This window comes from Festucalex cinctus, chromosome 21, assembly GCF_051991245.1.
Source record: "Festucalex cinctus isolate MCC-2025b chromosome 21, RoL_Fcin_1.0, whole genome shotgun sequence".
Lineage (NCBI taxonomy): Eukaryota > Metazoa > Chordata > Actinopteri > Syngnathiformes > Syngnathidae > Festucalex > Festucalex cinctus.
Window position 1 is genome coordinate 17,304,914 of NC_135431.1, and position 13,310 is coordinate 17,318,223.

General features: G+C 41.5%; 1 protein-coding gene across 1 annotated transcript; it reads left to right on the forward strand.

Moving 5' to 3' along the window:
• The first annotated feature begins 470 nt into the window (after window positions 1–470).
• On the forward strand, window positions 471–10,122 carry faxca (failed axon connections homolog, metaxin like GST domain containing a). The gene is made up of 6 exons (XM_077510937.1): window positions 471–1,009; window positions 2,077–2,212; window positions 4,554–4,750; window positions 5,712–5,929; window positions 7,011–7,127; window positions 7,196–10,122. The coding sequence occupies exons 1-6, from the start codon at window positions 750–752 to the stop codon at window positions 7,489–7,491; spliced, it is 1,224 nt and encodes a 407-aa protein (XP_077367063.1). The 5' UTR covers window positions 471–749; the 3' UTR covers window positions 7,492–10,122.
• Window positions 10,123–13,310: the final 3,188 nt, after the last annotated feature.

The window sequence follows — 13,310 nt, forward strand, 5'->3', positions numbered from 1 at the left end:
CGTATCGGGATTAATCGGTATCGAATCGAATCGTGACCTGTGAATCGTGATACGAATCGAATCGTCAGGTACTAGGCAATTCACACCCCTAGCCCACATGCTGTTTTTGTGGAAAAAGGCACTTACAATACAAAATTAATAAATGTTTAAACAAAAAAAAAAAACAACAAAACTTTAATATCTGTCATTTTGTCTTGCTAAGCAGACTGGAGTAGACCATGACAATGTTGTGCATTTCTGTAAATTGAAGCTGAAGTCATTTGTCAATCAAATAATTTTGAATCGAAAATCGTTTGAATCAAGAATCGAAAATCTATTCTGAATCGAATCGTAGACCCAAAAATCGTAATCGAATCGTGAGAGAGTCAAAGATTCCCAGCCGTAATAAATGACTTATTTGTAGTAGGAAAACTCAGTTTTTAAAACGTGTTCAGATACTTGTGGTAAGAGACTATTTGTACTCATTTAGTAAAAGCTTCTAAAGAAAATTTGTAACGTTAAAGTAGACATCAGTACAGTACTCAACATTTACTGCGAAGGGCCCAACCGGAAGCACCCGAACTGACGCGTCCACCTTGACGCACCCTTCGAGGAGGAGGAAGAGGAGCTCGGCGGCGTCGCGGAGGAGCCCGCAGCAGGGACGAACCGCGGCCGGGGTGCTCGCCGTGTCCGCCGGCCTGTCGCCGTCGACCCCGCGGCACCCATGAGGCCGACAGCGAGGCGGAAAGCGGCCGCGGACGGCCACAAGCATGTGCTGCTGCTGCTGCTGGCAAGTGGGCTTCGCCTGGACGCGGTCGTGCGCGGTTGACCTCGGCCGCAGCCAGGGAGTCTCGGCCGGCGGCAAGCCGTCGTTTTATGGGGCCATCGTTGCCCTTCCCCTGGGCGGCGAGCGCGGTGCGATTATGTCGGCCTTGGGCTCGGATTCGTGGTGGCGGAAGACGCTCTATCTGACCGGAGGAGCTCTGCTGGCTGCCGCTGCGTATTTGCTGCACGAATTGCTGGCCATCAGGTAAAAACACACTAGGGGAGGGGGGGTGCTGTTGTTTTCCACGGGGGGTGGGGGGTGGGTGTTGTTGTTATTGTGTTACCAGGTTGGGCGGGGGGAGAGCGGAGTCTGCGTGAAGAATATGGACTCGTGAGTGGGCGGTCGTGACGTAACGGGACCCCCACTGCCCTTCCACATGCTACATAGGACGAACACGTGCATTTAATTTGTCCGAAAATTATTGTATAATGCAGTCATGAAGACACAAACTAAAAGACTTTCACAACTATTATGACTCAGTAAACTGTACTAATGTTAGTCATTTTTCACAGAGGAAACATAAAATATGCTCATTGTCTATGATGATGCACCATTTGTATTCAAATAAAGCCGTTGCTTAAAGTCAATGTTTTTTGTTAGCCTGTCTAAGCTGTATTGCAACACACAATGCATTAGGCAAGTCAAGTAACAAGTGGTTGTGTTGGGATATCAGTTTTGTAAGGGTGTAAAACTGCCAAGATATCGATGCTAGTTCTGTGAGCCCATCAATGGCGTTTCTTATCTTAGCATTAAGACTAACACTCGTTCGACAAAGGTATGTGGTTTGGTTAGATGCGCAGCAAACATGTAGATCTTTTTTAGTTATGCGTCTTACACCGAATTTCAACTGGGAGTGGCTATACACAATAGCCATCTGTACATAATATGGTCAAACAAACAATGTTTACATTCATATTTATAGTCTGACCGCAGCACGTGCAGTTTCCACACTGATGCGTATCCACTCAGCGAGTAGGCTGCTTTTCCCCTCCAAGGATTCACGTGACACATTGCACTGTCATATGTCACGAGACCACTGCTTATTATTTATGACATGCCAAAGGGTTGTAAACTTGATTGAGGATAGCAAAAAACAAAAAACAGCTATTCCTTTTTGGAGAGGTAGCAAGGAAAATGTACAATTTGCCCTTTTAAGCTGATTTGATAACCAAACCACATCATGATACTATTGAATGTTTCTTATTGTACCAAGTTGTTCGTTATTATGGTTGCCAGTTATAAATCTGTGTGTGTGTGTTTGCTTGGCCCAGAAAAGAAGACGAGTTGGACTCGACAGATGCCATCATTCTGCATCAGTTCTCCCGGCCCAAAAGCGGAGCCCCGTCGCTGTCCCCCTTCTGCCTGAAGACGGAGACGTACCTCCGCATGGTGGACCTGCCCTACCAGGTAGATCGAGTTCTCGCTCAGATGAAAGAAACGGTCAGAAGTTTCAGTCACGTCAGATTGACAGACGAGGTCAGACGGGAGTCACGGTGGACTCTGATGTCTGGAGATGACATTGTGGTTGATGGTGAGAGCAGGTTAAAGAGAATCTGTGGGTACATGTGTGAATGAAGGGCGGGATGATGAGGTTACAAGAGGGAACGTAAAGTGAATTCAGTATTTGTTGCTTCATATGTTATATTTGAAGATAGTAAGGGTGTCACGATTTCGATTTTTTATCGAAATCGATCGAAATTACGTCACGATTTCGAGCATCGAAATAGAAAAGAGGACACTCGATTCGATGCCCCCCCCCCGCCGGCGTGCCGCAAGCCTTCCGCAAGGATAGACCTATTTTCTATTTTTGCCGGACGCCGCAGCGGTAGGCCTCCGGCAAATGGCAAGCTAGCACAAAACACATCGAGCGGGACAGGAAGACAGAGGCAGTTTCAAAATAAATTTCCGGTTACCTTTCAGAAAAAAACACTCGCCAGCTCCTATTTCGCAAGCTTATCAGCAGAACGTGACGTGGGCGTCGCCGGGCCATGTGCTCATTCACGGTTTAGACACCAGCGAACATGGACGCGGAGAGGTTTAATAAATTGGAGGTGGAAAACCACAAAATAATATATGACACGGCACTTCCTTTTTATAAAGACTGTAATGTATTGTGAGTTTGATGTTCGCGATTGCTTGTTGTGCCCGTCTCGCTTGCCGTACTGAGCGGCAGCCGGACGCGGAAGACAGAAATAAAGAGTGGCGCTCGCCTTGAGCACGCACTGACCCGACTCTCGTTATTAATATACTTTACAAGGACAACCAAAAAAAAGATGCTGCATGGAATCTCATAGCAGAAGAAGCACAGACTTTCTGTATGTTTGTCGTTGTGAAATGCCACATGATTGCGCGCGCGCGGTCCCGCGAGACACGTTGGGAAGTGGGCGGCGACGGAGCTGCCGGACCGCAGCTGTGCGGAGCCGGTGTGGATTGACAAAAAAATTGACCCGTCCGGAGCACGCAGTCAAGACGCACCGCACCGCAACCGCAGTCAGTGAAAACCCGGGGTTAGCTGACTTCTCCTGCAGTCATGATGGCAAGCGCGGACAGACACAGCAATGGTGCTTCAAGCCGCTCCCGCTTCTCTCGTCACCAGTTTGGAAACATTTTGCGTTCCCGGTGAGTTATGTCGACAACGTTCACGTTGTCGATAAAAAGACCACAGTTTGCAAGATATGCTATGTGCGCGTACTGTACTCGGCCACGGGAAACACGACAAACATGACGGGACATTTACGCAGGCATCACAAAGATTTAGATTTATCAAATTCAACTAGAAGTGGGAAAACAACGGTCCAACCAACTATTTCATCCTCATTTACAGTGAAACTTCCACACACTTCAGCTCGCGCGAAAGCTATAACTAACGCCATAGGTCTATTTATAGCAGCAGACCTGCAGCCTTATTCGGCGGTGGAAAACGCTGGATTCAAACATTTAATTAGTGTACTTGAACCACGCTACAGTATGCCCAGCAACTGTAAATGTTGGGATATAGTTTGTTCAGGCTGTATTTGTTCCATGACTTTGGATACAATATATTTTTTGTTGTTGTTGCACATTATTTTAAGAGGAACGCACAGCACACTGTTGTAACCAAAAACAGTCAATAGATGGCAGGCACCCACTGTGACTTTTTGTTTTTGTTTTTTTATTTTTTATTTTACACTTCAGTAAGAACAAGACGGTTAACTTTATATTGTAAATAAATTCTTTGAATTTGATCATTCCTGCCTAATGTCAATTATCATATATTACATAAATTTACACAAAAATAATATGGAAATTGCATCACCTATATGTAGCCGATCTTTTGAAATAAGATTTACTGTACAATGAATAGAACCAATGATCATAGACTAGCCTTAGCCTACAGAAGCATATGCCTCTGTGTTATAAAGTGGGGGAGCGGAGAAAAAAAAAAAAAAAAAAAATCGAATCGTGGAGTTGGCGAATCGTGACACCCCTAGAAGATAGTGTGAAAAACGTGCAAAGAAAGAAAAAGCATTTTCCCCTTTAGATAGTCTGTTGGCATAGCCACATTAGAGAGCCTCATTGTCGGCCATAAGTGTGCGCACGTCTTGCATAAAAAAGTAGGACTAGGTGTTTTGGAGGCGCTGGCATGGCTGCTTTAGAGCGCGTCGTTGTTGGCCACTTCATGCTGAGAAAGGTGGAAATGTGAGTGCAAAAAAAAAAAAAAAAAGATAAATTTTCACCAGTTAGGTGTCGTTTTCTTCCTCGTTTGCAGAACTACTTCGACGGGAAGCTGTCGCCGCAGGGTAAGATGCCGTGGATCGAGTACAACCATGAGCGTGCGTGCGGCTCCGACTTCATCATCGACTTCTTGGAGGAGCGGCTGGGCGTGAGTCTCAACAAGGGCCTGACGCCGCAGGAGAAGGCCGTGTCCCGCGCCGTCTCCAAAATGGTGGAGGAGCATTTCTACTGGTGAACACACTCCTTGGCCCGTTAGTCTTGCACCGATATTTTTTTGGCCGCTGATACAGATTCGCCGATGCCGATACCGTGCATCTATCATGCCCTTTGAAAACACAAAATATGAGTGTTTTTTTCTTGTAATTCAAACTATATGCTCAAATGTAACATCGGAGCTATCATGGCACAGTCACAAATTCTGACAGCTGAATTTTTCAGCTTTATTTTTATGACAACTGTAAAAAATTGTGACCGTGCATGGAAGCCAAAGCCTCCTTTGAAACCCTATTTTGAAACCCTGACTCTTTTAAAATACAGTCGCAAATTCTGACAGCTGAATTTTTCAATGCAATTATGTGACAGCTGTAAAAAATTGTGATGCTGCATGAAAGCCAAAACTACCTTTGAAAAACCCAAAGTTAGACATTCTGACAGCTGAATTTTTCCAATGCAATTCTGTGACAGCGGTAAAAAAATAAATAAATAAATAAATAAAAATGTGATGCTCCATGGAAGCCAAAACCTCATTTGAAGCCCTGACTCTTCAAACCCCAGGTCACACATTCTGACAGCTGAATTTGTGACAGCTGTAAAAAAATAAAAAAAAATAAAAAATGTGACGCTGCATGGAAGCCCAAACCTCCTTTTTAACCCAGACTCATTTAAAACCAAAGGTCACATATTCTGACAGCTGAATTTTTCAGTGCAATTATGTGACAGCTGTAAAAAATTGTGATACTGTATGAAAGCCAAAACTACCTTTGAAACCCAAAGTTAGACATTCTGACAGCTGAATTTTTCAACTCAATTTTATAACAACTGTAAATAAATTGTGTGTAATCCAACACCCCTTTTGAAACCTTACTCAAATGACCAACCAATGGACATTAAATCAATTCAATTGATGCAACGTAGCATTCTAACGCGTTACGTTACAAGCACGGTCAGGTGACCTGCCGCTCCGCGCCCACAGGACCATCGCGTACTGCCAGTGGGTGGACAACCTGGAGGAGACCCAGAAGATGCTGTCCGTGAGCGGGCCGCTGAGCGAGCTGCTCAAGTGGATCCTGAGTCACGTGACCGGCGGCATCGTCAAGCGGGAGATGTACGGCCACGGCATGGGACGCTTCTCCAAGGAACAAGTCTACGCCACGATGGAGAAGGACATGCGCACACTGGCCACCTTGCTAGGTACGCCATCTTGAAAAAAGAATACAATTGTGATTTTTGATTTTTAATGCATTTTATTACGGAGGACTAAAACTGCCAAAATTCAAACTAAATAAATGACTAAATAAACTAGACTAAGTGCAATTTCTGGAAAAATTGCGTGGGAATGCTGAATACTAATAGCTGAATGCTAAGATTTGAATGGTGGAATGCAAGTAAATTGAGAGATAAATTATGAAATTATAACCTCCCGATTACTGGACAATGTGCTTTACCAACTGTGCCACCGAGCAGTATCAGACACCTCGTAATGATGATAAATTATGTGTATGGAAGTGGGCGTGGAAAGTAATACTTAAAAACTTCAATGACTGGCCCATTGAAAATGAATGGGGAAAAGTTGATATTAAATGTTAATTTGTGCAAATACTGTAAGTAATGTGGAATCAGACGATATATACACCGGGAGGCGTGAATTTTTTAAGCTAGTTAAAATTTGAACAATGTAAATTGGAAGTATTATAGTATAAATAACTAAAAATGAAAATAAAAATGGATATGAAAACATATAATTCGAAAATTATATCCCAAAAAAATAAACAGAAATGGAAATAAAAAGAGCAAAAAAAAAAAATATAAATACATTTGTATTTAATTTTTTAATTATTATTTTATTCATATATCAGTTTTTATTGTCACTTTTAGTTATTTATTTATTTACTTAGTCGTGTAATTACGGGGGCAGTACGGCCCCAAACTGCCAAAACTAAAAATAAATAAATGAATAAATGACTAAAGTGAAAATAAAAACGGATATAAAAAAAAAATTCAAAAATTAAATACAAATGTACTTATTTATTCATATATAGTTTTTGCTCTTTATTTCAATTTCAATTTTTTTTTTTTTTATATAATTTTCAAATTATATATATTTTTTTAATATCCATTTTTATTTATATATCCATTTGTATTCATTTATTTATTTGTTTAGTCATTTATTTAGTTTGAATTTTGGCAGTTTTGGTCCTCCATTTTGTAACAACTGTATGACGATTGGTGAGAATGAGCATTGCATGTTGCTGTTGTGCTCCCGGTGTCACAGGCGATAAGAAGTACCTGATGGGTTCCAAGATTTCGAGCGTCGATGCCACAGTTTTTGGTCACCTGGCCCCTGCCATGTGGACTCTACCTGGGACACGACCCGAGCAGCTGATCAAAGGTGAGCGAGGCCGACCTCTCGTGACATCATAGTGACGTAAGACGTAGCTTAGCGTGCGTGTCGTCCAGGCGAGCTGATCAACTTGGCCATGTACTGCGAGCGGATTCGCCGCCGCTTCTGGCCCGAGTGGTTCGTGGACTTGGAGGACTTCCGCTACGACGACGCGTCCAAGAGCGGGCCGTCGCCCTCCGAGCTCCCTGACCTGGGCCTCTACTCCCGCACGGACACCTTCCCGGACGACTCGCACTCGGACCGCAGCGCGCGCACGCCGCTGTTGTCGCCCGGCAGCGACCCGACGGGCATCTCGTTGTACGACTCGGACATGGACACGGAGTGCTCGGACATGGAGCCGCTCAAGTGTTGACCAAAGTTGAAAAATAGCTCAAATTTGAGAAGTTACTCGTCCGCGTGGTCGTGCGCTGCAGCTACTTGTGTGTGCGTGCGTGTGTTACATTACCGTATCCATAGCAACCGTTTTCGACCATTGTTGCCCCTTGTGCAGACAGGATATGAAACTACACAAGATTATTATGGACAAATGCTTTTAGATGTAAATATATATACGTTTATATTAGGGCTGCAAAACTATAAATTCTATTCACCTGCCAATTATTTGTCAATAAATCGGATAAACAAGTTTAATTTCCATCCCTTTATTTACAAAAAAATGTTATTTCAATTTGACAGTGTAAAAAAAACAACAACAACAACACAAGGATTCAGTTACTTGTTTGGTCCTTTGGCAAAAAATTTAATGTTCCAAATAAAATATTTTCTATTCTGTTTGACAACAATCCAAATTTTTGTCTATTTTCAGGCATGTTGTAAACCAAAACAGTAAATGAAAACTAGACCAAGTTCAATTTCTAGAGAAATTGCATGGGAATGCTGAAAGCTGAATGCCAATAGCTGAATGCTTATGAATAAATTGAAAGATAAATTATGTGAAAATTACAAAGTTTTAATTGAAGTTGAAAGATAAATGAATAAAAAGAACTGAGCAGTATCACAGAGCTGGTAATGATGATCAGTTGTATGTGTGGAAGTGGGCGTGGAAAGTGGGACTTAGAAAAAGTTCAATGTCAGTCCCATTGAAAATGAATGGGGAAAAGTTTATCTTTAACGTTAAATTGTTCAAGTACTGCAAGTAACGTGGAATCAGACGATATATACCCCGGAATGTGTGAATTTTGGAAGCAAGTTGAAATATGAACGGTGTAAATCGGAAGTATTATGTGAGCTGTTTTTCGGCAAAAAAAAAATGAGAATAAAAATCAGAATAATGTGGGAATGCTGAAAGCATTCCCACAATTAGTTTGTGCAGTTTTTGCACTGTCAAATTGAAATAAAATCATTTTTTTAAATAAAAGCAAGGAAATGAAAACTTGTTAAAAAAAAAAAATCTCATTAACCTTTTTTTTTTTTAATAATCATTAGTTGCAGCCTTGATGTATAGAGTAATTGATAACTTGCAAATATTGAATATTTGATCACCTCATAATGTTGTAAATACGTTACCAGCCAAAATGTCCCCTTCAACTGGTTCAGTCAGAACGTCAAGCCCCTCTCTGGCATGCTTCCCCCCCGTGCTCAAATTATAATGATATTCTTTCATCCCAAGAAAGGGTGCAATTTGAGCCATATTAGGATTGTTTGGCCTTGGCGGAGGTCTTTGCCTCACTGGATTGCTGTTTTTGTTCTTTTATTATTTGTTTTTAAGATATACATGTAGAAAAACGATGTTAGTCAAACTGGAAGTGTCAATTTGTGACCTGCGAAGCTGCAAAGATTGTCATGTGCATTTGTCATTCAGCAGATGTACATCGAAAGAGTCGTGGGAATGTAGTTGTGTAGAAATTGAGGTACAACGAGGCGCTCGAAAGCCCCGGTTCAAATGCTGCTTGCTGGCAAGTTTTTGTTTTTCTGTCTCGCCTTCATTTCCGCTTTTCTCACTGTGGCGTGCGTGCACTTACAGCGGACAACGAGGCGCTCCAACGCAGCCACGCAAGCAGAGTATCCAAAGGAGCGGTCAAAAAAATTCCGGAAAGGTAAAATGTTGAAAAACAGTTAAACTATATCGCCACGAGTGAGTGGCTCAGTTTGTGTATGTTTTCAGCGATCATCATGAATTCGAAAACAAATGGCTGAATTCACACAGGAAGCAGTACGGGTCCTCTTTTTTTATTTTTATTATTTTTATTTATTTATTTATTTTATTTATTTATTTTATTTTTTTTACACTCTTGCCTTATTGCCACCCTTATTCACATTTGGCCTTGTGTGGGGAAAACTTAATTTATATTTTAGATTTTAATTTATGTATGACTATCATTGTAAATACTTGATTTTTTTTAAATATTGTTACTAAATTGTTTTTATTTGGTAAACCTGGTTACATTTATTTTGTAAATCTATTTATTGATTTGTAGCTTTATTTGTGCCTGTGTTCTTCAACCACACCATGTGTATTTTCCAGTTGTCAATAAGTGAAATTGCAAACTTCAAGGCCCAACTTTGACACGTTCCAGTCGTCACCATCTGTCTGCAAGGTCAACTTTTGTGAGATGGAGGGGTGGAGAGAAGAAAGGAAAACAAACATTTTACAGGGACCTATTTCTGCTTGTAGTCCATAGAGCCATGACACCATCTTGTTCTATGTTGTGTGTGCATTGTGTCATCTCATAAAACTGTAAATACACACTATGGAAAGCTGAGTATTTACTCTAAATAATATGCCTTGATATCCAGAAGGTCAATGTACTAGTATGTTCTTTGCCCTCACGAGTGGGACTTGTGTCTTATTTGTAACCCCCCAACCCCCCCACTACTATTGCCACTTTTGACCTACTAGTATGACCTTGATGTATATCATGGATATGGAATGAATGCTCAGACTGCTTCTCATAAATGCGTGGTGTGAACAAGATACCGTGTATCATGATGTAATGTTATGAATGTATGTAGAGGTAATGGATTAAATATGTGTGATATTTTACTCTTGTATTTATCAGCGCCATTATACGACAACAAAGGATGCGATGTTGCACATTCAATCTCTACTGCCACCTGTGGCCGAAAACAAACTGCACGCTCGTACGCGCTGCGCGCACTCGTACGTGCACGACCTCAATACTGAAGACTGGGCTCTTCATATCCAATATAACTATGTTTTCAGAGGTAAGAAGTTTTCTAATGTTATACAAAGCTGGCCACTTCACGGGATGAGACTCTCGATCCCCACTAAACAATTGATGTCCACGGGACGTGCAGATCATATTGCATTAGTCGGTCGAAGTCCAGTCCTGTGTTGTACTCCAAAACGATGTGCAAATTACGTCAATTAATTGGACCTCATTCCGATGTTAATATGCAGTTACATATTGTAGTCACCCCGCTCGACGGACGTCAACCTGATTCTAGTCATTATTAGTGTATGTCGCCCCCAGGCTAGCGTCATTGTGCATTAGCCAAAAGGTGGGCTGTCATTTATGGAAATTGACGATTGTGAAAAACATATAGACCCTTTCACTACTTAGTGTGATACGGCCGTGAATGTTATCGCCATTAGTAGTACCGTTCACATTCCGTTAGCATAATGTAGCTACAATAGGCTGTTTTCACGGAGGAAAATAAGGCAACATTTAGCCTGATTGAAACGCCGCGGAATGGAACGTCTGTTCTATTACATTCAACTTTGCCTCCCCTTTCACGCTAAATGTTGCCGTCCACCTCACTTTCACCCCAATAGTTACGACCGAGAAGTGATCGATCTTGAGGTTACTGCTATTTGAAAACAACACATTTTCTTCTCAATGTCAAGATACTCGCTTCTTACCTTTTGGAGTCGAAAGAGAGCCAGCTGTGAATCACTTTTCTAATCAAAGTCTGATCTCAACTCTCTCCACCGCTGAAATGTCAAACCAATGTTCACTCTCGTTCTTGCCCGGCGTCGGTCACTACCAAGTTTAGATTTGTTTTTTTCCGTGGCACTTGACATTGTTTTCTTTTCTTTTTTTTTTAAGCAGCCTTCCGCGGAGTAACGGCGGGTGTCTGGGGCAGCGAAAATCTGTACTAGTTCTGTCTTCGCGACTACAGGAAACAACTGACGAGCCCCCGCCTCACGTCACATCCCGCAGACAGAGGGCGGGAAATTCAAAGGATTCGGACCGGACGCTTCCTAAATAATATTGGCCAGAGGCTTGTAGGAGTACCCATTGTGAACAGCTAAGATGTTGATCTACTGTTTAGAATATGTTTCAGTCATAAATGGTCAAATAAAAAGGCTATTGTTAAGATATTTTTTGGGAAATCCTCCATATAGTAGCTTTAAAGAAGGAAAATGAAATGAGGAAAATTACCCGGATTTAAAAAAAACAAAACACGATGGTGAACCCTGGTTTGTGCGAACGTGTAATTTAAAAAATGTTTAAAGTTTAAACTTTAAATTCTGGACGTAAAAAAAAAAAAAAGAGCAATGATGATAAGACGTTGAGTACCAAACATACATACATATATGACAAATCTGTCCTCTGGTTCGTTATTCGCTCCGACATTTATTATTATTTTAGCTAGTTAGCGCTCGAGTTAGCTGCGACCCGGAAATTAAACAGCAACCGGAAAAGGAAATGTCTTGGCGTTTTGTTTGTTTTCGCACATGGTCTGATCTTACTGGGTAGACGGGCAGCAGCCGACGTGGAGACAATATTCCTTTATCGTGGACGCTTTTGTGCATGCAAACAATAAGAAAAATACCTACTAACGTAACTTATTAAACCATGTGCTAAAACAAACAAAACGCTCAGCCAAACGTTTCATCAGTTCAATTTTCGGTCGGTGTTTAACTTCCGGGTCGCAGCTAAATCGAGCGCTAACTAGCTAAAATAATAAATGTCGGAGCGAATAACGAACCAGAGGGCAGATTTGTCATTAATGTGTGTCGAACTCGAATGGTACATCCGGAATTTAAAGTATAAAGGGATCGTTCGGCTTTTTTAACATGAATCTCAATTTGATCCTCACCTCCCGTGTGTGCGATCAGCACTGACTTACCCCTGACAGCGTTCGGTGACACCAGTTCTGGTCCGGCATTGGACGAGAGGAAAATAGTCCAGCAAGCTGGCTGGGGTCTCGGAAATTAAGCGTTTTTCTTCTAAAAACTATTTATTTTCAAAAGCGTGATACATTTCCATCACAATACTCTTTCCTGAATAAAGTCAGACGCCATTACCGTCAGCCACTACTTTTCTGTTCCTTCGTATCACTGCGCGGCGCCCTGTAGAGCGCTAACCGACGCACTGCAGCCAGCTAGCTAGCTGATACTTCCGCCTGAAGTTGTTTGCCTTTTCGGCACATAAAAGTAGTGGCTGACGGTAATGGCGTCTGACTTTATTCAGGAAAGAGTATTGTGATGGAAATGTATCACGCTTTTGAAAACAAATAGTTTTTAGAAGAAAAACGCTTTATTTCCGAGACCCCAGCCAGCTTGCTGGACTATTTTCCTCTCGTCCAACGCCGAACCAGAACGCGTGTCACAGAACACTGTCAGGGGTAAATCAGTGCTGATCGCACACACGGGAGGTGAGGATGAAATTGAGATTCATGTTAAAAAATCCGAACGATCCCTTTAAGCTTTAAACATTTTTTTAATTACTCGTTCGCACAACAAGGGATCACCATCTTGTTTTTGTTTTTTTTAAATCCGGGGATTTTTTTCATCCAATTATTTATTTGACAAATTTTAATCTACAGCCAGAACATGGCATACGTAAGCTAAATAAATAGTAAACATTTACAAGAAATCATACCTAACAAAATCCCTGTTCCATGGTAGTAATCAAATGCATTAAATCACTGAGTTTTTCAGGGATGTGAATTTTATTGCTGACATTTTTACATGCAGACCTTTCATATAAGTGCTAAAGTAGACTAATCAAGTGACCCTGCTGTAGAGTGATTTCATGGACAGTCAAAAGCAAGCTGAAGTTCTTCAGACTGAGACAGACATCCTCTCCAAATGCAATATGAAAGAAATTACCTCGAGAATGTGGTTTCAAACCATCTCGCAAAAATCCGATTTCATGTGCATTTGTGATTGTTCAGATTATAAAAGACCTATCCAGTTTCAATTTGGATGGGCATTATTAAAATAAAAATCATTCAGTTTTTCAAAAATGACTCATTTCG

Coding starts and splice junctions, on each gene's coding strand:
- faxca (XM_077510937.1), top strand. CDS start 750: ATGTGCTGCTGCTGCTGCTGGCAAGTGGGCTTCGCCTGGACGCGGTCG. Junction 2,213..4,553: donor TGGTGGACCTGCCCTACCAG/GTAGATCGAGTT, acceptor CCTCGTTTGCAG/AACTACTTCGACGGGAAGCT. Junction 4,751..5,711: donor GTGGAGGAGCATTTCTACTG/GTGAACACACTC, acceptor CCGCGCCCACAG/GACCATCGCGTACTGCCAGT.